Source organism: Scatophagus argus, chromosome 24, assembly GCF_020382885.2.
Source record: "Scatophagus argus isolate fScaArg1 chromosome 24, fScaArg1.pri, whole genome shotgun sequence".
Taxonomy (NCBI): Eukaryota; Metazoa; Chordata; class Actinopteri; family Scatophagidae; genus Scatophagus; species Scatophagus argus.
Window position 1 is genome coordinate 5,415,028 of NC_058516.1, and position 26,188 is coordinate 5,441,215.

Consider the following 26,188-nt stretch of genomic DNA (forward strand, 5'->3'; position numbering starts at 1 on the left):
GTTTAATATCGAATAATATAATATAATAATAATAATAATAATATATTATATACAAATTTGTTATGCACAGTTTTTCAGGTATGTTCATTATTAAGTTAATCAGAAGTGGTAAACCAAATGTTTAAACTTAATTTATTATTTTGACTTCATATTGTCTGATGCATAATACAATCAAGTGAACACATCCACAGGATTTTTTCATAATCAATATCCTGAAACAGACACAGAGTAACTCAGTGGTTCTCACCCGTCAAAGAAACAGTGATAAAGTCATAAATTTTCCTTCGCCATGGTAAGTATGAGGGTAGTAAAACGAGACATATAGGAGTCATTCTAATTACAAAGTGTGTCTCAGTAATTATCAGTAATGGCTGTACATGCTGTCAATACCATACAGGATGACTGACATACGTGACAGCTCAGCAGTCAGCAATTTGAAGCTTTTTGGTTGAGCAGTTTGGTGAAAGAGGAAGCTAGAGAATGTAATAAAGAAACTACTGCAAGGTTAACAACTTAAAAACTACATGGCAACATTTATGTGCTTCACTAAATCAGCTCATTGCATCAAAGCACATTAGTCTGCATTATTTTAACATTAGCACATTAGCCACACATTTTAACACATATTTTTTTCATTTATCATTTTCAAATCAATAACAAGGCTGATTCATTGCACCAAATATTTTGATAATCAACAATTTTTTTTCAGTCGTCTTTTCTGGACAAAATGCAAATTATTCTCTTGTTGCACATTCTCCAGTGTTTGCTGCTTTTCTTTGTTTTGTGTGGTTGTAAATTTAATTAATTGTGAGATTTGGACACTGTGGCTTCTGGAAAACTGAGAAATGATTCATCAACGAACTGCAAATATAAATAGCAGAATAAAAGATTGTTTTTCGCTTGCAGCTCTAGTTTTCTCTTCATTTTTTTTCTTTCGGTTGATTTTTGACATTTGTCTGCACTTTTCCGCCACATAAAAATAATCATTTCAGTTCCTTAAAAAGTGATGCCTACAAAATGTGTGCTCATTCACGATGGTGACGATATCAGTTGTAAAATGGTTGAAGACCTTATTTGTACTATGATAATCATAATTATTGTCTGCACCATCATTTGAATTCATTTGAATTAGGATTATGTTTTTTCCTTTGTTTTTCTGTATTTCATTTTGAGGGAGCAAAATACTTTTATATGCCTTTTGTCTGTCTTTTTTTCTTTGTCTGCTTCAGCTTTCTAATTCTTTCATTCGTAATAGATCTTACGAGCTCTGCATTGACCTGCCCTGATGAAAAAGAAACCTTATCAGGTGTTTTTTTGTGCGACAGGATAATCTGCAGTGCCAGATTTCCTTCTTAGTGTGAGTGAACAACAGAGAAATGATATCTTTGAGGAATTTTTGAACTGGTGTATCCACAGCAGCAGTTCTGCAGAATCAAACACTGATGGACCAGAGGCTCAGGTAGACACAGAATTAGAAAACATCAAGATCGATTTCATACTTGCTGTTAAAAATGTAGATTTATTAAAGGAGGGTTTTTTTACTTGATATTTTTTAGCATTTAGTATTTAGTTTCCTGGTATTTAGTATTTTAGTATTTTTAGTATTTTAAAATGTTGGTGTGTGACAAAAAAATTACACATTTATATACCAAGTTTTGCTGATGTCGTTTTATTGTGTTGCATTATCATTTGCGTACTTATTTTTTTATTTAAATTTTGTTTTAGGACTCTTTATCCTCAAATTAAAAATGAAACTGAATCAGGACAGAACAAGGAAAACAAAGAGCTGAGGGGACTACAGGGTAGCAAAATATTGTGCCACTCATGAAACATCTTATCTAATAGAAAAACTCATGCATGTCGCCAAAATGAATATTTTCCCTTCATTGGAACAGGATGAAAAAACCATCCTTGATGTCAATCAAGCCCTTCCAGAGAACGGGACTGGGATGCAGGTTCCTGAGAAGAGATGTGTACGTGCCAAGTTTCGTGTTATCGTTTACATGTTTTGTTGAGATAGAACAAAGTCTTTAGAAGAAAAATTTGAACAGTCGGCTCAACAGATCCAACTGACCGAGCTTTTTCCAGTTTGGCAGGATGCTTTCTTAAGAACTGTGAGGTTTTGTACGGCATTACACACGATGATAATGACACTGAGAGCAGTAGCAGAACAGTGTTTGTTTTACTTTAATTACTTCAGTTGAAGTCATTTTTTTGTTATTCAGATTTTATCAAACAATAATTTGGCTTTATCGTGAGTAATATTTTTTAAAATGGAACATCAAAACAGATAAGGTTCAGTTACTGTATGCTAAAATAAACTAAAATAAAACATATAAATACAGCATATCATAAATGCTGATCTGATTTTAACACATACATTTGTTTTCTGTGTGTAACCAGGGGCTCCAACTTACATTTCACTGTACACAATGACAAATAAATTATCTCAATCCTGACTTATTAGTTAATTTAATCTGCATAGATATTTCATTAGTTAACCCTGGACTTGAACAAAACAGTAAAAAAAAAGGAAAAAAAAGATTAAACCATATGTTAATGTTAATATTATCATGGTCATTTTTTTAATTAAATTAAGTTTATTAAAGTGCACCAACACACACACACACACAGATGTTGTTGAAGAAACCAGAAACTAAAAACAGGCCAGTCTCGTTGGGGGACCTGCATGCTTCCTGATGGAGGACAATGTGGCTCAGCCTTCATGTCTCTGTTTGCTTACAGAGACATGACAGCTGCGTCTTAGCTCTCAGAACCTGAACGGAGTGATTTATAGAGACGAAGGGGAGGTAAGGGATATGTTTTTGCGTCTGCTACATATTAACTTGAGTTTAGGACGGGGAGGAGGAGGAGTGAGTCACTGAGGCCCTTCTGTCGGCTCCATCCCCTGTCATCACTCACATTTTTCCTCTGCACGCTCGCTGATGTTTGATGTCATGTAACACTGTTTCTGTGCACAAATCTTATCTCAGCAAGATCACAGAAATAACGACGGTCTAAACATTCAACTGGACCGTCTTCTTCTTCTCAGTGAGGGAACAAAACAGGAGGATGATGTCAAACTTTTGCAACAGCGAGAGTTGGTACAAAGCGTTTCATTTCCAGAAAGTGTCGCAGCCGACGTCCCGAGCAGCTGATTTGTGAAACACCTTACAACACTGATCACCCAGCAGCTTGCATCAGGGCCACGAGCTGAGTGAGAACTAAATATTCCAAAACATGCATTTGGGACAAAAAGACTCTCTTGAGTGTAAGGATCAATTCAAAGGCCATTAAAGGCTTTGGTAGGATATGCAAATAATGTAGATATCTTTTTTTTTGTTTAGGTCAGAAGGTTTAATATGGAAGAAAATGTTGTTAGTTACCGACTTGCTGAGTCTGATGGAGGTGTTAGGAGACATTTTGTAATTTGTAAAAGCCCCGTTGTTTTATCTGCATTCCAAAAAGGCTCATTTTACCATAACAAACTTGAACCCATTAATTTTCTGCTAAAATCACAAACGTATGACTGGATGCCAGGGGTTCCTGACCTTCTTCTGGGCCCTTAAAATGAAATGACGTTCACATGCGATTCCACCTGCACACTGAGACACTGACAAACTGAAAAATTGACTTTCTTTCTTTTTTTTTGGTTTTAATTTTTAGAATCTTAAAAATGTAAAATGATCCATTAACTCCACTAATTAGAGGAACTACAATGTGATTTTGTGTGGCAGAAATGTCTTGTTCTGCTTTTCTTGCTTGTTTGTGAACCACCGTGGGAGTCCTGAACCTCATGTTGGCAGCAGCTGCTGTCATCCAGCACTTTTTAAAAACACTTCCAAATATTTCCCATATTCATTGGTATGGAAGCACCATGTTTTTACAGATGAATAAATTGAATTTTGAAATTTAATAACAAACTAACCATAAATTCCTGTGGGTCCAGTAGCTTAATGGCCAGATATAACCTCAATTTTAAAAAGAAATCCCCCGCTGTTATACAGTTGTAGTTTAATACATCCAATAAAAAACACAAAGGCATTCATAGCATAACATCCTTCTTTTTTGTTATGGCATCAGCTTGACTTTGTTGTGGCCCTGAAAAGTGAGCCAGAAACTGAAGCAGCTAAAATGGAAATGCACATGTGCACCTTGTGCTGCCCTATGTTGAAACGCCTTGCGCTGGGAAGTCCTGATGCTGCTGAAACATTTGATGACACACACATGCAGTAACACACTGGGGGGGGGGGGGGGGGGGGGGGGGCACACAGGACATTGGGTCAAAATCACACTTAATGTAACACACTTTACCGGATGCTCTGTGGCACACACACATTTGGGTGTCGAGCTGTTGATCATCTTTCACAGCTACAGCCAAGCCAGTTTAGAAGGTAAGTGTCAAAGTGAGTTTCAGACTGTACTTGCTTGTTGCAGCTTTTACAAAAAGGTGCTGAATCGGTGTTTGCGTGCTGCTGCAATAGTGGACTAATATGAATCTGTTTTCCATCCATAGTCATGTCCATCACCTTTAACTTTGAGGATTACTATGATGTGGGGAATGAAACCAACCAGGAAAACATCACGCCTTACGTTGTGGATCCTGAGACGTTACCATGTGAGATTAAACCCCTGGGTTTTGTACCTGCTTTAACGCTGTGTCTCCTCCTCATAGCCATCTTTATAGTGGCAATACCAGGAAACGTGTTAGTGGGATGGGTGATCGGCACCAGCAGACAGGCTCTGACTCCATCTGACGTGTACCTGGTCCATCTGACCATAGCAGATGGTCTGATGGCCCTAATACTCCCGTTCTTTGCTGCAGCATTGATCAGAGGGTGGATCTTTGGAGACTTCATGTGCAAGTTCCTCCACCTTGTCTTTGAGGCAAACTTCTACACCAGCATCCTCTTCCTGGCCTGCATCAGCGTTGATCGTTATCTCGTAATCGTGCGCGCCAATGATAGTCTGGGTCGTCAGAGGTTATGCAGCCGGCTGCTCTGTGCAGCAGTGTGGGCCTTTGGTGTGGCCCTCTCTCTGCCTGCACTTTTCAGAGATGTGAAAAAGCGAGGCCCTGACTCAGGGCGGTTAACTTGCACCGAAAACTTTGACATCGGCAGCGCCACCGTATGGAGGCATGCCACCAGAATATTACTCCATGTTTTTGGTTTCTTTCTCCCCCTGTGTGTCATGATAACTTGCTACAGCATCACCATCATACGGCTGCTGCGCACTCGAGGCTTCAGGAAGCACCGGGCCATGAAGGTGATCATAGCTGTAGTGGCTGCGTTTCTGCTGTGCTGGACTCCGTACCACATTGCCATGATGGCGGACACAATCCTGAGAGCTGATCTGATAACTTTTGACTGTTCTGTGAGGAGGTCGGTGACTCTGGCTTTGATTGTAACGAGCAACCTGGCTCTGCTCCACAGCTGTATCAACCCTGTCCTCTATGCCTTTGTGGGGGAGAAGTTCAGGAGAAATATGACGCTCCTGCTTCAGAGGAAAGTCAGACACACAGAGAGGATATCGGGGTCAAGGTTCAGCAGGTCGACATCTCAGACCTCAGAGGGTACCGGAGCTATTCTCTAAAACCTCAATGGACTTGTTTGATATATGTTCATACTTATCAGGGCTTTTGAGTAGAGAGAGGAAGATGCACTAGATAAATTAGATATGTATAGATACCAAACGGAGACTTGATGTCTCAGTTTTGTCCAAACAATCCTCTACAGCTATGTTTCATTAAAGTCATTAGCTCTCATTCGCTGAAGAGCAACAACTTCATCTTGATCTATCCAGTCGTTGGTTTGATATCTCAGCCTGGACCAAAGGTGCGGACCAGCCCTCACACATGCACAGTTACACCACAAGCTTGACTTTGTGTAGACTTCACTGCTAAATGAGAGGATTTGTCAGAAGAATCAAATTATAAAGCTAAACTGGATATTTCAGTGCGCCTTCATACATTTTCAATCAACTGTGACAAATTTAACTCCTTTTTTCCACTTGTTTTTCATTAGACAGAAAGCATTTTATTATTCATTATATTTCCACAGTACAGGAAAATGTCAGAATATGAGGTCAAATTTAACATATTTTGTTATTGTGTGTGTCAGTTTTTTGTCTCCATTTATTGTCACTCTCTCACCTCTGATTTACGTGGTACACCGCTGCCATCTATTGGATTGACTGGAGTCTGCATCCACTAGTGAAATCTTTCAGTCTGTTTTTAGTTTTTGTAACAAAATAATCTTGGATAGCATTTATTTTAAATATGCAGTATGCTTATGTCATCCAGCTGTTGTTTGTGTGCTTACTACTATGTCTTATTTATCCATATGCTTCATAAGTTTTAAATAAGATTATATATACCGCTGTCTTTTTTAGTAAAATGTTAGTACTATTCACATTTCAGGTTCTTCCATGCAAATAAATGAAATATGAAAGGCAATTTTCCCTGTGCTCACTGACTTATTCTTGTAGACTTGCAGTTGGTGAGTCATGTGACTTTTGACTGAAAGATGAGATAAGATAAGATAAGATAAGACTTTATTGATCCCGCAGGAAATACCAACATCTGTGACAATCCTGCAAAAAACATACATTTATCAACTGTTGCCGAAGTTGGAAATCTTTGTTTTTTGTTTTGTTTTTCTTCTTATCACAACCAAGTTAACTTGCACAGCACTTACAGTTGTAATAACAATGACATAATACTCTACTGCTACTTTCAGGATGAATAAGAGGTGACATTATATATTACATTACAATACATGTTTGCATTTTACTTGTCATGACTAATCGTGTCATGATGATTCTTAGAATTATTATTATTAATATTGTTTGTATTAGGAGAGTTACACCGTACTTCTACAAACAAATAACATTATTTGTCCAACAGATGGCGAGCTTGGTGCATAAAGCGCTTGCTCAATACTCAAATTTGGAATTTATTATTCAGCGTGGGCCATCCTGATAAGCTAATCTTAATATTCATCGAGGTAAAGCTGAAAAGAAAACCTGCTAAATTTAGCTCCAAGGGTTGTGTTATTCTCTCAGTTTGAAAAGTTTGTAGAGAAAGTTAATTCTGCAGGACTACATTTCCCAAAAGCCAATGCGTGGAGATGATCAGTTAATGAACCGCTGCGGGTTCTGATAAAGCCCATGAGGTTGGATCTTGTGTACCTGATAAACTGCAAATAAGGTAAATGAGGCGCTTTCTTAAAAGAAAATCAGCTTCTTGTGCTACTTCCTAACCAGATTTTGTATATATTTGCGCTATCTAAAGCTAGGAGAACCCATTGTTTTCATTCTTATTTACTATTAGCCAGCTTGCTAACTAGCTAAAACTTTTAACGTACTCGCAAATTAAATTGTCCGGTGGGGTGATTTTGCGCATGTCAGACTGTCTTACTCATGCGCTAAAGATAACTGAGCCAGTCAGGTTTAGCGTGCTAGCAGCTAAGAATCGGTGAAGCCCTGGTATGCTAAAACTCACTTTGTTACTCAGTGCCCGGCTTGTGTAACTTATTTGTTTTGCCCCTGAAAATGTTGACACGTACCTCAGAGCATGTAATCCATCCCCCGGGACGACGCAGTGTATTTATACGCCATTCTTTAGAAAGAGCCAGTACGTAGAGATGTGCTTCATGTGCTTCAGCATGTGGCTTTTCTAGCAGATAATCTCACTTGTATTTTTTTGTGAAGGATTTCTCGTTGAAAACTTGCTGATCTCCTCTTCTGTGACTGTAAGCTGAATATTTTTGTGTTGGACTGCCGGTCAGTCTAAAAAAAGCTATTTGGGGACATATGCTTGAGCACATGAAGAATGATAATAATTGTTAATTACAGCCCCATTTTAGGTAAGGTAAAACAGCCATGCTCTAGTATTAGCTGCACAGAGTCAATGTAATCTGACTAACTGACAGCAATGTTATCTTTTCAGGTTAACAATGACACCCGACTGCATGATGTCACAGTGTGGAAAGGAGCAAAGGTCAACATTTTCTCTTACATGCTCACGGCCGCATGTAGCACTTTAACTACATTGTCTACACCCTGTTAAACAGTTCACTCTAGCCGTTTCAGTATTCTTTTGCTTGGAGAGGCAGACGAGTTGAGACCAAACCGCAGCCTGATTGAAGTGTCCAGCCCTAACAGTTGGGTTTGTTTGTTCAAGTCGGCTGCTTTTCAGGTGAAAACAAATCCTCACATGGTGATTTGACCTAGCAAAACAGTTACACTCTGCGTAACAGAGTGGTCCGTAAACCGGCTCACACAATGGTAGTGGATGACACAGCAGGAAGTGGAGACAGATCAGATGGGGAGAAGGAGATGGACCTTAAGGTGCCTACATCTGAGGACATCGGAGGGCATCAAGACGGGGATATAGGCATGGCTGTCTCTGCTCCTGAGGTCCTGTCTTCCTCCGACCGTCCTTCAGCGGAAGCTGGAGAGTCCAGAAATTGGAAGTGCGCCGTGATGTTCTTGTGTTTCTATGGGTTTATGGTATCCATTAAACCTGGGGAGCCCTTCATTACACCCTATCTGCTCAGCCCAGAGAAGAACTTCACCACGGAGCAGGTTAGTGGTGTCCTCATACTGAAATGTGTTGGTCTTCATTCAAGGCAAAAGAACACCAGTGTAACTACATTTGGGATCTTATTTTTAATGCCAAAAAGGCCAATAGTAAAAAGCTAGAAGACATTCCAGTACTGCAGAGTTGCACTCCGGACTCTTGTACAGGAAACTATTGACAATGAAAGTTAACCTGTAAGACTCTTCTCTGGAATTCTTTCGCCTTGCAGTCAAACACTCATTACACAGAAGAGGTAATGAGTGCCACTGTGGGGAGCTTGCTGATCCATCTTACTGTGGTCAGAGTTCACATTCTTCCAAAGTGGGTCAGTGTAATAGGCATGTAGCGGCTTACTGTTGAGGAATTGCCGTGAAATCGTCAGTGATTTGTAGATTTTGATTATTTGTTCTAATTTACTCTGTATTGACCATGAACTGTTGCTAAGAGCTGATTACTTGCCAGAGTGTCACAAATTTGTTGTGTAGGATACACAGTTCACCTCAGTGTTTGTTTATATTGCAGTCATTGTCACTGCCATGTCCCATAAATTCCCATATTTATCAGATTCCAGGGAAGAAGTTGACCTTTCATTGTCCCTCATCATCTGCTTGCTCCCATAACTGTGATTACGTGTGTTGCCCAGCATTGTCACGGCTTTGAAACTGATATTTTAGATTGAACATTGGACTTTAGATATCACCATGTAAAATCAAATAGACAATTTATTTTAGAAATCCTGTTGACCAAATGAATGTAAGCACAATGTAATTAAAACCCAAATCTTTATTATTATATTTGAGTAGCTAAAAGCAAGACATTTTTTGGGGTGGATGTTTTTGCTTGGAAAAAAGGCAAACAATCTCTGACTGTTGACTTGACTAATTTGTCTTTTAATTGTTGAAGCTCTAAATTTTACTTCACTTTATGAGAGCTTTTGATGCATCCTTTTGTATCAAAAGCAGAAGAAATATTTGCAGTGATGTTGTGATACTTTTTCCTGTCATGTTGCCCAACTTTGTGTTGTGAGGTATATTGATATTGGGGGAGAGATAAGACTTCATATGTCCTAATCACCCATCATTAAATTGTTTATCATCATGAACTCTTATGGTAATTACCGGAAGATTAAGGTCTGACTTCTGCAAGAACAGAGTAGTTAGTTGAAATTTGCTTGTAGTTACCATTTTGAACTACACAGTAACAAAATAGTAACAAAAAAGTACCGTAACAAAACAGCTAAGAGAAACTGGTACATTTCATATTTTGTGAACTAAAACTGGAGCTTGATGGAGCATCTCAATCACAGCTGCATTTGTTTGACTTTACTGTAATTTCCAGGTGACCAATGAGATCATTCCTGTGCTGACGTACTCCTACATGGCCGTGCTGGTGCCGGCCTTCCTGTTGACGGATCTTATGCGCTACAAGCCGGTCCTGATCATCCAGGCCATCAGCCAGGTGGTCATCTGGCTTGTTCTGCTCCTGGGCAACACCCTCCTCGAGATGCAGTTTATGGAGTTCTTCTACGGCATCACCATGGCCTGCCGTGTGGCCTACTCCTCCTACATCTTCTCCCTGGTCAATCCAAAACTCTACCAGCGCGTGGCTGGATATTCGCGCTCCTCGGTCCTCCTGGGGGTGTTCACCAGCTCGGTGGTTGGCCAGCTGTGCATGTCCGTGGGCAACATCAGCTTCTACACCCTCAATGCTATATCTTTGGGGTTCGTCAGCTTTGGTCTGCTGCTCTCACTGTTCCTGCCCTGGCCTAAACGCTCCCTGTTTTTCAATCGGATGCAGAATCAGGGGCAAAAAGAACTGACGGAAGTAGCCACCAAATCTGAACTGGACAAAATTAACCCGAAAGACGGCGTGTCGTCCTCTGCGGCGCCTCCGTGCCCTAGATCACGCTGGAGGGATTCTGTGTTTGTGCAGATGCTGCTTGAGGTGAGAGAAGTGGTGAAGAGGCCCAACCTGAGGCTGTGGTCCCTGTGGTGGGTGTTCAACTCCACAGGGTACTACCTGGTGCTGTTCTACGTTCACATCCTGTGGAACAAAGTCTACCCGCCCTCTGAGAACAAGCGCGTTTACAACGGGGCAGTGGAGGCAGCTTCTACCCTGCTGAGTACGACATTTCTGGAGCTTTTAAAGGAATACTGCTGCGTTTTTGCAATGTTATGTGTGTGTGTTTCGCTCAGCGTTCAAGCAGCAGTTCAGCAGTCCTCTGTGCTATTAATTATATTGGCACGTCTCTCCAGCTTCCCATCTAAATTTAGATATAATTAATGGAAACAGTCAATAAGGAAAATATCAAAAGCCTTACAGCCAAAGGCCTACAGGAAGCATTTGTTTTTGATATTAGTGGCTTCAACGCCCAAGGTTTCTCTGAAAAGGAAAAGGAAGGATCACACAGGATTGTCATGCCAAGAGAAATGTTTTATCTATGAAGGTAGCTTTAAACGTTGAATGAGAAAGGAAAGAATGTTGGACATGAAGGAGACAACAAAGTTATGGAGCTGCTGTGAGTTTTAAACACACCGGCTGGTCTGGTGAATGACGCCCTGCATTGACTGAAGAGCATATAGTGAAGGTCAGCGCCTTGTAGATTGGAGAAAACTAAAATAGAAAGTTAATTTGTGTTTATTCCCTCAGCACTAAAATCTCATAAATCTGGACTTAAACTGACTGAACTTCTGCCCCCAGTAGAGCGATCGATCTCACAGCTTTATTCTGCCAGCAGGTTGTTTAATTAACCTTGACATCATGTGAAAGCAGTAAAAGTTAGACCAAAACAAAATCTGATGGGAGCTCACTGATAACAGAAAAAACTTCTTCCCAGCAGCTGGGAGGAAGCTTAGCTATTATTTGCTAATAGTAGCCATTTTTTTTTTTAATTGAAAGTAAAGGGTTCTCAGTAACCACAGTATGTCTGCACAGACCACTTGCTTTGAGTAACCCTGATGAATAGATTTTTTGAGATTTTTAACCTCAATCTGTGTTTCGGCAGGCACGATGACGTCCTTCAGTGCGGGCTTTGTGAAAATCCGGTGGAACATCTGGTCCGAGCTGGTCATCGGCCTGATCACAGCAGTGCAGGCAGCACTGCTGCTCCTCATGGGCAACACAGACAACATTTGGGTCTGCTACGTGGCCTACATCCTGTTCAGGGGCTTCTACCAGTTCCTGGTGCCTATTGCCACGTGAGTGCCAAATAAAAACCTATTATTTACTGTCTAAATCTGAAACCAGAATCCACCAATTACTTCACCTGCACCTGCACCTGCTGCAGCTGGAGGAAAGTTCACAGGTTCACCACAAATGGAGAAAAAAGTTACTAAGCTGAATAAAAGTACTTTTCCAGTTTCACTGTATGAAATAACAAGACAACACTTAGGGCGACATCATGTTGAATTGAATCCCTTGAAGTGCCTCCCACGCTGACAGTCATGTTGTGAGCTAACTGTATTGTAAGCGTTTCTCTCATCTGTCGGCTCCGTGTTCATCATCTCTTCTTCTCTCCATAGTTTCCAGATTGCCTCGTCGCTCACCAAGGAGCTGTGCGCCTTGGTGTTTGGCATCAACACCTTTCTGGGGACCATTTTGAACAGCATCATCATCCTGATATTTGCTGAAAAGAGAGGCCTGGGGTTGGATGTGCACGATCAGGTAAAATTTAACACCTCAGAAGATTATGCCGGTGTCAAACACAAAGTTGGCAACTACAATGTGTCTGTATCTCTCTTACAGTTCCTGGTGTACTTCATTTACCTCACCATTCTTACCGTCATCTACTTTATCTGTGCCACCGTGGTCATCATGCGTCACTATAGAAACAAGCCCAGGGAAGGAGGCGGGACCAACGAGCAGGCCTCGCCCATGGAGCTGCATCCTGTGACTGCGAGTTCAGAGGCAGAAACTTTAACTAACGGCGCAAGTGCCAAAGCATAATGACAGGAAACGTATCTTTTCCCAGTTTTTGTGAATATGCTCTACAGACTCAGCGGGATCGATCGTTTTAACCCTGAGATGTTGATGGCGTGGTGTGTTCGATGTTGAGCTGCTGAGCCTTGTAGAAACCATAGAAGTGCCTCACCTAAAGCTCCTGCACCACACCAGTCGGATTGGCTGGATCCCACTCATTTCCGACGTCTGAAGTAAATTCCAGTACTTTTTAAATACAAAGCACTACCTGGTACTATACTTTCATACTGCGACAAGTCATCTTTCAGCACAGACGGGGACCATTAATTTAATGGCCGGAATTGAAGTTTACTTTCTATTTGGACAGGAAGTTAACGAGCTCAGTTTGCAGCTGTACCAGGCTGAAACACTTACTACAAATCAAAGTTCGGGATTACTATATAATCACTACATAGTACCTTCAGTCTGCATTCTCAGACATCACACATTTTATTTTTATCATCGACATTCCCATTATATCTAAAGTTCTAGTTCCATGATTACATGTTATTTGAAAAGACATTTAGATTATTTTTAGACACAGTTTTCCTTTACTGTGCTGATAATCCCATCACATGGTTATATACTGCTAATCAGATTACGAAGCTGTAAACTGCTGGTTTTATGCAGAGTGTGTGTGTGTAATATCACGCTTACGTTTTTAAAATGATTTTACTGTTGCCGTAGTCCCACATAGCCAGACACGTCTTCTGGACCGGGGATTTTGGGTGTCACTAAACCCAGGATGTGGTGATGGTGCCAAAACAGGGTCAGGGAGGAGCTTGTTGTGGTGGGACTTTTGCACACACAGAGGTGAGCACTGACATTAAAATGGCTGAATACCTGCGAAAGAAAGTGAGAAGCTAACAGCTGCTAGCTTGTAAAGCATCTGTTATGTGCTGCAAAGGAGAAATTATGAGTGAAAGATAATTTTTAATAAACATTTCTACACAGTTTTTTTTTTGTGTAGAAATGCGTTTGCTTTTTCCTTTTTTAGAGGCGGGGGGAGTCAGTCTGAGTGCATGACTGAATTTGGTTATTAAAAATGTGATGTTGATTAGTGTTAACTCTCAGCAGTATCTCAGGTGAAGATGCCACCTGACTTCAGGCACCTGTCACTGTTCTTGCTGCTAATTCATTGCCTTCAACTCCATCGGCCATTTTGGCAAACAGTCAAGTCCCCAAAGGGTCCCAACTCTCGGATCCTGGCCGTCTTTAGTTTTAGTTTAAGTGCGGGGGTTTTTACATTCATCAAATCCTGCAGGAAAAACTTTTTGCATTATGTGATGCAACAGGAACTACAGTGCAGACATTTTATAGTATTTTTTAAATGCCCATCTGCTTACCTAAAAAGCAGGTGTGGCCCTTAGATTTTGAAACATGATAATCTTTCTTGCAACAGAGACAGCAGTAATAACTTGAGGTTTTTTTGTTATCGGATTGTGATTACATTCAGAATGTATTGATATTTTTGATAAGTGTGATTGAAATAATTGCTGAGAAATTACTGTGAACCTGTCTGAATGCTGTAAAAGAATATATTAAAACACTGCCGTTTAATCAGATGTTTATTTTTTATTCACAAATAAATTACATTTGGTGGATAAAAAGCTTGTTGTACTGTGTCACAGTCCTCAGTGATGGAGAACAAGTTTTATACACGTGTTATGTATTTCTGTATCTTGCTGTGTCCTTCCCACCTGAGACTGCTGTATTTGAAACATTTTAAAGCCCTGAAGATGAAAAACTGCGGCTATTTTACAGTCTACAAGGAGGGTTTGTCAAAGATACCATCAGCAAAAATAACTTGTTTTTTGCTAAATGTTGCAGGTTACGTTTTATTAAGAGAACCTCAGATCTCACACACAACAGGTTAATAATAATCCCTGATGCTGAAATGTGTCAAAATAATGTTGATTTTCAGGACTTAGATTTACTGCTCAGTATCTCAGCTCTCCAGCACACAATTACACGAGTAAACAGAGTATTGTACACTGTAATAATGCTGTGTTTGAGGTGCTGGGTTTATAGGGATGGATTTGTATGTGTGAGTTGTTTGGTCAGCTGCACGAAGAGTTCTTTGACTGTCGCTTGTTTTTCCTGCTTTTATTAGCAGGAGGTCAGTAACTGTTTCTACAGCTGAACACGTGATGAAACCCCGCCGGGATAAACTCCACTTGTTCTTCACATGTTTCAGACTCGAACAACAAAAGCGAGATGTCGTTCGGACAGCATCTGGTTTGATGTAAAAGAAGTTCATACTCGTGCTAACCTACAGAAATTGTTCCTTTTCTTTGTCTCGACACACGTTGGCTGTTCCCATCACTCCATCTGTGTCACGGCGCCCTTCGTTAGTTCCAGTCTCCCTCCATTATTGTCCAAAACCTTGACCAGCAGCTGTTGTCTCTCTGTCTTTTGACTTGATCATTTATTAATATGATACATTGTTGTGTGTGACTTTAATATGCCTTTTGATTTCACACATTTTGATTTCACACTCCAGAAAAGTACCCCCCCCCACTCTGTGTTTACACAGAAGAAAATGAAAGTCGGAGTTGTTTGCTGTTGGACGGTCAGTCGTGTTGCCCTTTAGCCCTGAAGTCCTCTGGATAAGCAGTGACTCAGCACCCACCCAGATGGTCATTCAGTGTGGCATTTACACCTGATTTGCTTGGTTTATCAAACGCAACACTAAATCAACAGCGATCTAATAATCTGCCCTTGCATTTTTTAATATGTACATTTTATTAAGGAGTCAAACACCTGGATTTTGACTTCGAGCCCTGAATGTTGTTTCTGCCCCACAGCTCATTTTAAGGTTTTATCTACACTGAAAGCTTGCAAAGTGACACCTGAGCCATAAAGTAAAGCGACTGTGGGGAGGATAAGTTAATGTCATGAGACTGTGCAGCTCCTCTTTAGGGATTTTGTTCTGCTGGTTGATACAAAAGCTGGAGAAAAACTCTCAAAACATGCATGACAATAGAAGTGGCTTGATGTGTGAAAACAGACAGCAGTGAGCCTCTTTTTGTGTACGGTACTCATGTGGCTGCTGCCTGCATGCAGTTTGAAAGCAGTAATGTAACCCAGAGTGCACGTGACTCCTGTATATGTTCAGTGAGAGTGAAACGTGTCGGCTTGCTGCCCTCAAGTGGTTCACCTCTGGACGACTCCTGTCACCTCATCCTGCTGTTGGAAAGCGGGAAAATGTGTTAATTTCAAAAGGGGGTGAAAAAGAGTTTGATGTGTGGGTTTAAAAAACACAAAAAATCCACAGGCTGGATCCTCAGTTGTGTTTTATTAAATACGGAGTACAGAAGACAATTTTGTATTCATGTATCTACATTCAAACATTGTAACATGACACAGTAAATACGTAGTGCGATATGAGTTAGACTCAGTTAGGAAATGTTGCCCTATAATGCTAAAAACAACTCAACTAAAAGCTGAAATGTTGCAATGCACAATAAGGTCTGATTACATGTTTAAAAGTAACACCACAGTGACCAAAAGCCCAATAAACTAAAAGTAAGATATGTCAATGATAGAAGAGTTAAAGACAAACCTGTCTCACACACACACACACACACACTGTGACAATCCCTTACAATGGAAAGTTTCAGATTACACAGTGACATAAAAGCAAAGATGAAGATGAGTTAAATAAGATCAGGAAAAGGACGATAACCCTCACCCCCCCCCCAAAAAAAAAACAGAGTAAAAATAAGATTAACTTTGTAGCGCTTAAAATATTCTATCATGCTTGCCACAGCACACAGCAGTAGTGTACAAAGCTTTGATTGTTGGCTGAGCCCAATCCAAACAATAGTGTTGCCCCCCACCACCACCTCCTGCCAACAGACCAGTTCCACCCTGCACTGCACAGTCCCACCTCTTCCATAAGTCTGTGAGGCAGCAGGACCCTCCACCAGACATCATCAGCTGCTTTGTTAATGAGCTTGTGGTACCAGGTCCCGACAGGAAACCCCACAGTGCAGGTCTGCCTGGTTTTCTTTGAACTTTGAGGGCTCTGGTTGAAACAAACCTCACGGAGACATGAGGTCTGCTTGAAGGCTTTTCTCCTTGTCAGTGTTTGTTTCACATTCGGGGAGCTTTCCTTTGCTGAACTTAACTATAGTGTTTTGGCTAATTTTTTTTAATGCTTGAGAACTTTAATATTTCTTGTCTTAGTGTATTTTTTATAAGTGTTTTCTCTTTTCAAAAGGCAGCTTTTCAGTCTTACATGGTATAAAAGAGGGGCAAGACTGAGTCTTGGACACGTCTTCTTGCCCACTTTTGGTCAGTTTAATAAGAGAAACCCACCAAGATAACTTGACTCTCACTTTTGGCTGGATAATTAATATTAATAATTAATAATTAATTCTAGATTTGAACCTCTAGAGCTGGCACTAATATGGAGCTTTAAGACAGACCAATCTTGAAATACATGAGAACATCGGGATTTCCCGATGCATTTCATCTTCACTCTGGAGATCGCTGGCTCTTGTTGTTTTCCCGACTTCCCGACTTAGCGTTGCCTGGCCTCCTCTTTCATCAGTGTTTCATTAGTGTCCCCTGCCACAAGAAAATGAAAAAATAAGAGTCACTTGCCACAGATGTGATTTAAAAATAGAAAAGAAAGGAAGTGTAACATCATGTGTAACTTTAAAAATTCTGAGGGAAGGTGATCATTTACAAAAGGATCCTACCGTCTGCTGCTTCAGCTTCTCGAGTAGGGGTGCCATTAGTGTCAGCGGCATTTCTTTCTGGATTAATGAAGCACACAGATGTATGTCAACTGTTTCACTGTGATAAAAAGAAGTTAAAACAAAGCATTAAGATAAGAGAATCAGACTTACCCTGCCTGTCACTTCTCTTCCAGAAGCCTGGCAGGCGACCAAGCAGCAACATGAACAGAAAACGCAGAAGAAGTGTGTTATTCTATGTGTTAAGGTTCAGCCTGTTTGATTCTTAAGGCCATGAAAAGGAATATCGATATAAGCAGTTTTAGTCACTGACCTGATTCCCATGGCATGGAGTCTGCAGGGAGAGGATTACAGCAGAGAATATGTTCAGAAACAGTTTTTATCCCCTTTTGCTTAAGAACTTATGATTAGCTTTTCTTGATGTTTTTGGGGGATAAGTGAAGTGTATTTCGGGGAACACGCTCATTTTTAAACCACAACTGGGCCTGATGCTTGAGCTACAGGCGTTGGCCTTCCAAATGCTAGTTTTTGTGACATGCTGTCAAAAACAGCTTGTGGCAATTTTGCCGTTAGATAAGTGTCAAGCCAACCCTCTGTGGAAAGGCTAGTGACTTCAGATAAAATTTGACCCATCTGCTGAGAGGAAAGCGAAATAAAAAGACAGAAATTGGAAGTGTAAGTGATTCCTTCCCTAAAATGTAATGTCACTGTTTCAATATGGAATAACTAGACAAAACAATGTAAATACATGCCTGAGTCCAGCTAGGGCAGCTTTTAAAGATGATCACATTATTATTATTATTATTTTTATATTAGACTTAAATATATATACATATATATATATTTTACATATATAAAAAGAAGGTGGGTGATCACGTGACCTCTTCACAGTTGGGATTATTCACATTTTTAAACACAACTGCCATGTCAAATTCTGATGCTGTACTTCATGCTGTAATATCCTACATTTCTCAGCATTCCCCTCAAGTCAGTTTCAAAGTTTCAAAAGACATCTTACCTTTCTGGAAGAACCACTCTCCTGGAGGAGAATAACAGAACGATTACAAATTTCATACTGTCTCATAACAAACATGCACACAAATTCCACATGGACACATCTGAATATGCAGATAAAAGTGAAACTCAAAGAGTCCTGAGTCACCTGATTTACATTTATGAATGATAATCACTATCAGCACAGCAGTCACCAGGATGATGAAAACTGTGACCCCTGCGGCGATGTTCATGTTTCCTGGTTCTGTTTTGTCGGTGGCTGTAAAACGACAACAGTGGGCTTCACAGCGTACACATCAGAGGACATCCTGGTGACATGTGATAAGACAAAAAAAACAAGGCTGCCCTCGTGGCAGCAGCGACTCACTTTGGAAGAAAGGGTTGGGGATGTGTTGGCTGCTCTCCCGACTGATGGGATTCTTCAGCTCGCACATGAACTCACTGATACTCGAACTGTCCGCCTATGAGCAGAGTGAAGCAGTACACCAAATGTTTATTTTACCTAAAGATCATTGTTCTGCTTTTCAGGTGATGTTGGACTTGATTATTGTTCTGTTGCACGAATTTCCTGACTTCCCTTCAGCTCCTTGAATATCCTCTTTTGACAGGAACCTTCCCTGACTCCTGATGGTGTTTATCAACCGTCTGAACCCATTTTCTGAAACAATGGACCTGCTGCAGAGACATTTCTGTATTCTTATCCTAAAATGAGTGTTCAGAGCAGATTCAACAAACTCTTTAAACTTCACGGCCGTCTTTTCGGTCTAAAACAGACATGTGAGGCTGCCGGAGATCAGCAAGTAAAACTTAACAGAGCAAGCAGAGTCAGCAAAGCCATTAAAGGTCACACAGTAATGAGAAAACATTAATAAAACAGCAGTGGATGCAGTGTGATCAGAGCAGAGTTGCACTGTGACAGAAATGATGAGCAAACAACGATATTACAGCCTCCAGTTGGTGACAAAAAAATCTAAAATATCTCTCAGTAAATTAGCAAGCCGTGAAGAGATGTCGAGGAGAATAAGTTTTGCATTATGGTTATTTTATTTACACCATTTATTTTGGCTCATTTCCATATTTAAGCTCCATTATACACTCAGGACAGGTTGCGTGGAGACACGTTTGTGTTAGTAACGTCTGGTCACATTTTATCTACAATCCCAATTCCAAAAAAAGTTAGGACGCTGCGTAAAGCATAAATAAATCAGAATGTGACAGCTTGCTACTCCTTTTTGACATACACTCAATTGAAAACAGTACAAAGAAAGTCTCATCAGCTTCTGTCATTCTTAAAACCTGTCTGAAACATTTCACAGGTAAACAGGTTCATTGTTAACAGATAAGAGTGTCATGACGGGGGGCGAAAGCGAGGACGGGCTGAGCTTCACCGCTTTGTGATACACACGACTGCATCAGGGGTGTCACTACTGATGCAGCTACTGCGGTTTGGCATTTTTACTTCATGTTTTATTGCGTTTTATTTGGTGCACTTTCACTTGCCCTCATTCTCATGACTGGTATGTGATGTGGAACGTGAGTTGATTAGCTTTTGTTTTGTGTTGCATATGAAATGTATTTTGGGTGTGGCACCTGCAATTTCATTGTATTCCAAATGCAGTGACAAAAAAGGGATCTTGTCTTATCTTCAAAATGTTTCGGCATGATGTAATACCTTTGTGATGCGTCGCTCCTTCGCTGAACCTGCCTCAGGTGATTCCCAGTTGTAAGTGACTGGTTCAGCATCTGTGGTGTTTCCCTCACAGGTCAAAACACAGCTGGACTCATCCTCACAGGATTTAGAAACAGAAGGCTCTGGGACAGGAGCTGTTGTTATCATCAAAACAGGACAAAAAGGTCACGTATCTCTGTGATGTCCCACACTAAAGCCAATCAGGAAGCTATGTTTATATACCTGACTAAACTGTGTGTAACTGATGCACTCACAGATGACAAAGAGACGAGTTGCAGGGGAGAGGATGCTGTTGATTTCCGGCGTGTACAACCCGCTATCGCCTCGGGTCAGTCCTGTGATTGTCATCTCTCCGGTTGTAGTGTTCAAGCTACCCCGTTCTGTAAACAAACATCAGCATGGATACTTTTCAACACACAGAATTAAAAGCACCAAAGAACCGAGCTAAACTCAGCTCTGCGTACCTTTGAACTGACGATAAGCATCAGTAACTATCCCATCCCACTGCATGGCGATGTTCGGACCTTCCTTCCACAGGATGCTGGAGATGGCGCCAGGCCAAGGGGCATCAAGTTTTAGGACAGCTTCATCGCCCACCTTCTTGTACAGCTTAATCTCTATGAGGACAGAAAGAAGCTCAGGGTGCTGCTTTTTTCTTGTTTGAACAAATGTGCTTCTTGTTCACTGGAGCGTTGAAATTGTGCGCAGTGAAGTGCATGTGATCAATGATAAACCAATTTCACACCCAAAAGTTGTAATTAGAGTTAAACTTTTACTCAAACTAGAGCTGGACTGCCAACAGACAGACAGACAGACAGGATGGATTTTTTAAATCAACATTAAACCAACTCACATGCTGAAGCAGTTTGAATGGACATAATCTGGATGCTCGTTTGCTGGCTTCATTTACTTCCCTCCTTTGTTCTATTGTTTTCATGTTCACCCTGCCATGGCTTACTATGACTCAGTTGTCCTGCTATATTATCCCCAGCTCTATTATCCCTTCTTCTTGCTTCTGGTTTAACTGTACTAGCGCTATACATTTTATTTTACACCACTGTGTGTTTTAAGTTTCGGTTTGCAGGCCAAACGCAGCTTGTTGTGTTGACAGTCAATATTAACGCCCATTAACGTTATGTCCACAACACTGGGTGGGGCCTGGGTGGATATCGAAAAGCACACGTACAGCAGTCTAATCCACGAAATAAAAGACACATTTAAATAAGCGTAAACACAAAGTTAGCCGATAGTAACGTAAAGTCTACATACGTACCAGAGTCTGCGTACACAGCAGCCACGAACACACACACCCATCCGGACGCTAACATGATCAAAGTCACAGACCACTTCTTCCTGTGAGACCTAGAGGGGATACAGACTGCTTCTGAGCGCAGACAAACATGACAGATAGCGTTAGTTAAAAGCTAAATTCATTTTAAGGTAACAAAGGTTCCGGTGTTGTAGCTAACGAGCAAACGAGCTGCGCAGACTGAAAGTGAAAGTTAGACATCCGGTCCCCGTCTGTTAGATCTATAGATTATTTTTTTTTAATTATTCAATACTCATCGCAGACATGGCAAAAACGAATGAACCGACTGATTACTTCTCGAAAAGTGAACATAAAATAATAATAATGAAAATGATAATAATATAGAAACGCTCTCTCCCTCTTCTGCCACCTAGTGTCCAGGCGTTGTCACTACAGCCTGAAGAAAAACTGTATCTAATAACGCTGCCACATGAAAATCAAGAAGCTCTAATGTGTAATTACAGCTATAACCAGTCAAACCATTTCAATATTCAGGGTGTGGACATCCTGAAGTATGAATAAGCCTGCAACAAACGCATCATCAGTTCCCACAAGTATATTATCAATAAGATTCTTCAAATCCAGACTGTGTCTCTGTCACAGATCCCTAATTAGTATGTTTTACTCCTTTTGTTTGTTTTACAAAAAGTGTAATGCACCCGCCTGAAACTTTAGCCCTGGCTCTTATTAAATCAGGACCTAATCAAGCTCAGGTCCCCCAGACGATCAGGGTATTTTTGTTGTAAACTTGTGCTTTAACATCAAAATTCACTTGCAGACACCTTAATGATATATATTTTAAATTCTTGGGGTTTATTTAAACAATCTTAATACAGTAAAAATGATTTGCTGATACTTGTCATCAGAATAACAATTGCAACATCATATTACAGTCATTTCCAAAGTAACGGTAAAATAATCGTGTGGGAGAAGAACATATGTGTTTAGAAACGATGGAGGAAACATTAATCCAGTGACAACAACAGAGCTTAACTCCCAGGTGGGAGGCCAGAGCTGGATCAGCCGTCCTGCCTCTCCTCCAGGTTGTGTGAGGTCAAAGGCTCCACCTGTAGCCACAAGCCTCCCTCCACACGCAGGACGAGCTGGGGCAGACGACGGACTCCCCCAGAGGTGGTTCTGAGGTCGGGGTTCACCCCAGGGGTCAGACGAAATCTAAGCAGGGTCAACGCCACAACCACTCGAAGCTCCGCCAGGGCAAATTTCTGACCGATACAGTTCCTGCGGATGTATACAAGCTCTTATCAGATCTTATTTAGCTCAAATGCTAAGCTCTACTGAGGATGCAGTACCTGGGGCCTGAGGAAAAGGGGATGAAGGCATGAGAAGCCAGACTTTGTTTGCTTGTAGGGTCAAAACGCAGAGGATCAAACTCCTAAAAGTGAAGTGAATCACATTAGTCCAGCATGGCAGAACTGTGCCAAAGTCAAAAGAAAAAGAAGATTTCTTACATGTGGGTTTGTCCAGACGGCAGGGTTGTGGTGTGTTCCGTAAATACTGACCAAACAGATGGCACCTTAGCACAAATGACAAGATTCTTTTACAAATTAAACTCCGTATAGTGTTTAAAGTGGGCTGCTTACATGCAAGAATGTGGTGACGAAAAGCCTTTAAAACTGTCACCTTTAGGTACTGTGCGATCCCCTGGCAGATCCATGTCCTGGGTGTACTTCCTGGTCACAGCCTGCACAGGAGAGTGCAGCCTGAGAGACTCTCTGATGCACATGGTGGTGAAGGGAAGGCTGGACAGATCCTCCCTTTAGATAAATGCACATACCTTGAAATATTTATCATTTCTGCCTCTTTCTACTGATCTTCAGTCAAAAATGAAGTGACTCAGGTTGCGTGTGTTTTCTGACCATTTGATTTCCTGCCTATCTCGCCCTTGCATCAGCTCCATCACCTCCTTCCTGCATTTCTCCTGATAGTGTTCGTGGCGCGCTAAATTATACAGCGTCCAACAAATCGCACTGGCTGTGGTGTCGTGTCCTGTGGAAAAGACATCACCAGGGTTTAATTTTAAAGTGTCAAAGTGATCTTCAGGTCATCATGAGTATGCCTGAATCTGGTCAACATTTACTACAACATTTACTACAAAACTTTAAGTCGCTTAGAGAGAAAGTTTCATTGTCTCACCTGCAAACATGAAGGTGTTGGCCTCAGCCTGGATCTCCTCATCTGTCAGGCCTTTTCCATCTTCATCCTGCAGTAATAGCACAGATCTACTCATTGCGGTCCTCATCTCTGTCGTGTCTCATTCGTTACCCCTCATTTCCTCTTCTCACTTACCCTTGACAGCAGTATGATGTCCACAAAGTCTTTCTTTCTCTGTGGTGCTGTGGTGACGTCTGTCTCTCTTTGCTGGTTGATCAGGGCACGGCGCTTCTGAACCACATCCCTGGTAAACCTGCAAACACAAGTGTACTCCTTCATATAACACAAGTTGTGACTGTAGAAAATTGTACCATAATATATTTATTAAAATAAGTGTGTACATGCTATTTGTATTGTGACATAAATAACATGTGTGATTCCTATTTGGCTAAAAGACATCACTGTACCCGTGCACAATACTTAAGGCCTTTCTGAAATGTTGTCCCTGCTTGGTTTTCCAATAAATCCAGTCCCAGTGGTGTAAAAGTCTGTGACGACGGTCTATGATCAGGTCGCTCAGCTCTACGATGGCTGACACGTACGCGCTGGTGGACCTGGAGAAAGAACATTTTCAGGAGACAGAGGTACAACAGAAGTAGGGAAGCATTTTAAGGAAAAGTGGGTGTGCTCACTGCTGACAGTTGCTGTTGTAGCTGAAGGCACATTTAAGCAGACTGTCCAGTGTCATCAGAGTGACCTGGTCAAACATCTCAATGCTATCTGTGCCTGTGGCCACCAGGTGACGCCACTTGTCCTGAAAGGCAGAAAAACAATCGCATTTTGCCTCTGCTAATTGAAAGAGAGTCGCACATTTAAACACATTCTTTAAATACAAAGAATAAATTCTACATATAGCAAATGCTAAAGAATTACAACCATTTCCAGTTCACTTGCAATTTAAAGATTCAAATATAATTTTTAGTAAATTTTAATCGAAGCAGATATAAATGCACCAGTGCAAATCAAGACATTTACAAGCAGTTACTTTTGCAGATACTGTGGACACACTTCGCACAATCAACATAATAATATTTCTTTCTTTTTCTGCAGCATTTCTAACTGACAGCGGTTTTGTTGCGTTTGCTTGTGCGTGCTGTGTGTCTTACATGCATGGTGTTAGCTGAGGTGTTGAACTTGGCAACATAGTCCTTCAGAATATCGAAATGAAAAGCTGGAGTCAGCAGCCGCCTCCTGCGAGACCACTCCTCCCCGTTGCTTATCAACAGACTCTGTCCTGGGATGTAAGACAGAAAGAGAGAGAGACATTTGGAGCTGAGACTGGCAGGAAATTGTGATAAATACTTGGATATCCATTAGTTCAACAGAGTAAATAGAACCTGCGTTATCTGATCAGTTTAGCTCACTTTAAACCTGAAAAACCTGTTGCACCACATAGCAGAATTACTCAACTGTTTTGTCTTCTTGCTAAGTGTTACGAAATGTGGAAGCACAGTTGATTAAGCTGTGGCAAACTTACAACAGAACAACATTTAACTCACCAAGCCATGGACGCAGATGACCGTAGACAAGCTCGTCTTTCACTGTAATGCTGGCTGGATGGAGGAAAGAAGTAAGGAGGGAATAATAAATGTTAAATAAAACTTTGGGAAATGCAGTTAATTTGACTGAAGGAGTGTTACCCTACCAGGTGCCATCAGCAGGGGTTTGACGTAGTCAGGGTGAAAGACTCTGACCAGGTGATAGAAAGGGCCGATGAACCAGCTGCAGGAGTGAGTGTACCTCTGCACCAGCTCATCCACCTGCAGGAGACCTTCTTCTGTGCTCTGCATCTGAGGCACAAATATATAGACATATAGACAAATATAGATAATGAAAAGGTGTGTAGAGTAACTTTTGATTGGTTTACGCTTCAAGGAAGATTATCACAAAGAGGAAATGTATGTAATGATAACATTTTGCAACACAAAGTGCGTCCTGTATCACACTGGAGAATGTGCATGCAGGTAGATATCATTACCTTACAACTGACAGATAAAACTGTAAATGTAAGTTAGTGTGTGTTCTAGCGGCCTTGGTGTGTGTCTCTGTGAGTGTGTGTGTGTCCTACCTGACCCAGGTGTCCTAAAAGCCAGGAGTTTGCATGTGGTTTGCTGAAGCAGGACAGCCTGTGTGTGTACCAGGCATGTCGCACCAACAGCTTCACGGTCCAGAAGGCAACCACAGCTCCTAGTCCTGTACTGACCACGCTTAGGACCTGACAGAGGCCTGTCCAGCTGAGGACCTGAGAGAGGACACCCTGGAGGAGAGGCATCCCGGGGGCAGATGAAGAGACTGGCGGGAATGAAACTGTTCAGCTGCTTTGTCACTGGTCGTGCTGTGACAGTGGCTGTGCTCACAATGAGAAGTTGTTAGTGTTGAAACATGCAGAAAACAAATTGTTCCACTCGCTTATTTCAACAGGAAGAACTGTTGTAACAATTACGACACACTACCTGCTGTTTAAATCATTCATCATTTTATTTCCTGCATACTCAACTGACATTGTAATATGCTGATATAGAAATTTAACTAAATTTACTTTTACGTGGAAACTTTATTTTGCATGTAATTGTACTGTATTAAATTCATTTAAATTTACACATTTAATTGTGTATTAACTTATTTATTTTTCGTTATCTTCGGCATTCTGTTGTTATTTAGCTACTTTTACACATCAAATTTTACCAATATTTCTGTTCCCTTCCTAAGAGCAGAACTTTTCCGGCCTTTCTTTTATTGAGAGTTGTTTTTTACGAGGC

General features: G+C 41.0%; 4 protein-coding genes across 7 annotated transcripts; 2 read left to right on the plus strand and 2 right to left on the minus strand.

The window, feature by feature from the left end:
• The first annotated feature begins 4,269 nt into the window (after window positions 1–4,269).
• Window positions 4,270–6,454, plus strand: LOC124055369 (C-X-C chemokine receptor type 2-like). 2 transcript variants are annotated; one of them, XM_046382147.1, is made up of 2 exons: window positions 4,270–4,394; window positions 4,517–6,454. In XM_046382147.1, the coding sequence occupies exon 2, from the start codon at window positions 4,519–4,521 to the stop codon at window positions 5,590–5,592; it is 1,074 nt and encodes a 357-aa protein (XP_046238103.1). In that variant the 5' UTR covers window positions 4,270–4,394; window positions 4,517–4,518; the 3' UTR covers window positions 5,593–6,454. The 2 variants fall into 2 exon arrangements, with proteins under 2 accessions (XP_046238103.1, XP_046238105.1); XM_046382149.1 differs by having other exon boundaries at window positions 4,327–4,406.
• A 368-nt stretch (window positions 6,455–6,822) lies between these two features.
• On the plus strand, window positions 6,823–12,777 carry slc19a1 (solute carrier family 19 member 1). Of its 3 annotated transcripts, none has more exons than XM_046382144.1 (6): window positions 6,823–7,207; window positions 7,949–8,586; window positions 9,920–10,703; window positions 11,586–11,778; window positions 12,103–12,244; window positions 12,326–12,777. In XM_046382144.1, exons 2-6 carry the CDS (start codon window positions 8,284–8,286, stop codon window positions 12,524–12,526), a joined length of 1,623 nt encoding a protein of 540 aa, XP_046238100.1. In that variant the 5' UTR covers window positions 6,823–7,207; window positions 7,949–8,283; the 3' UTR covers window positions 12,527–12,777. The 3 variants fall into 3 exon arrangements, with proteins under 3 accessions (XP_046238100.1, XP_046238101.1, XP_046238102.1); XM_046382145.1 differs by lacking the exon at window positions 6,823–7,207 and adding an exon at window positions 7,231–7,865; XM_046382146.1 differs by lacking the exon at window positions 6,823–7,207 and adding an exon at window positions 7,231–7,751.
• A 3,040-nt stretch (window positions 12,778–15,817) lies between these two features.
• LOC124055372 lies at window positions 15,818–21,534 on the minus strand. Its single transcript, XM_046382151.1, has 11 exons — window positions 21,222–21,534; window positions 20,413–20,565; window positions 20,203–20,328; window positions 19,931–20,082; window positions 18,626–18,719; window positions 18,407–18,517; window positions 18,263–18,283; window positions 17,558–17,578; window positions 17,398–17,424; window positions 17,248–17,304; window positions 15,818–17,113 (listed from the first exon to the last, which is right to left on the minus strand). The coding sequence occupies exons 1-11, from the start codon at window positions 21,274–21,276 to the stop codon at window positions 17,067–17,069; spliced, it is 864 nt and encodes a 287-aa protein (XP_046238107.1). The 5' UTR covers window positions 21,277–21,534; the 3' UTR covers window positions 15,818–17,066.
• Window positions 21,535–22,049: 515 nt separating this feature from the next.
• LOC124055375 (cytochrome P450 4F3) lies at window positions 22,050–25,930 on the minus strand. Its single transcript, XM_046382154.1, has 13 exons — window positions 25,498–25,930; window positions 25,075–25,219; window positions 24,929–24,982; window positions 24,536–24,663; window positions 24,062–24,183; window positions 23,837–23,983; window positions 23,565–23,682; window positions 23,412–23,478; window positions 23,135–23,264; window positions 22,899–23,032; window positions 22,727–22,791; window positions 22,568–22,650; window positions 22,050–22,496 (listed from the first exon to the last, which is right to left on the minus strand). The coding sequence occupies exons 1-13, from the start codon at window positions 25,699–25,701 to the stop codon at window positions 22,277–22,279; spliced, it is 1,617 nt and encodes a 538-aa protein (XP_046238110.1). The 5' UTR covers window positions 25,702–25,930; the 3' UTR covers window positions 22,050–22,276.
• Between the last annotated feature and the right edge of the window lie 258 nt (window positions 25,931–26,188).

Coding starts and splice junctions, on each gene's coding strand:
- slc19a1 (XM_046382144.1), top strand. CDS start 8,284: ATGGTAGTGGATGACACAGCAGGAAGTGGAGACAGATCAGATGGGGAG. Junction 10,704..11,585: donor GGCAGCTTCTACCCTGCTGA/GTACGACATTTC, acceptor GTGTTTCGGCAG/GCACGATGACGTCCTTCAGT. Junction 12,245..12,325: donor GGTTGGATGTGCACGATCAG/GTAAAATTTAAC, acceptor TCTCTCTTACAG/TTCCTGGTGTACTTCATTTA.
- LOC124055375 (XM_046382154.1), bottom strand. CDS start 25,701: ATGCCTCTCCTCCAGGGTGTCCTCTCTCAGGTCCTCAGCTGGACAGGC. Junction 23,683..23,836: donor GCCTTAAGTATTGTGCACGG/GTACAGTGATGT, acceptor TTGTGTTTGCAG/GTTTACCAGGGATGTGGTTC. Junction 23,265..23,411: donor CAACACCTTCATGTTTGCAG/GTGAGACAATGA, acceptor TCTTTTCCACAG/GACACGACACCACAGCCAGT.
- LOC124055369 (XM_046382147.1), top strand. CDS start 4,519: ATGTCCATCACCTTTAACTTTGAGGATTACTATGATGTGGGGAATGAA.
- LOC124055372 (XM_046382151.1), bottom strand. CDS start 21,276: ATGTTAGCGTCCGGATGGGTGTGTGTGTTCGTGGCTGCTGTGTACGCA. Junction 17,579..18,262: donor AGAGTGGTTCTTCCAGAAAG/GTAAGATGTCTT, acceptor CTCTCCCTGCAG/ACTCCATGCCATGGGAATCA. Junction 17,305..17,397: donor GAAGAGAAGTGACAGGCAGG/GTAAGTCTGATT, acceptor TCATTAATCCAG/AAAGAAATGCCGCTGACACT.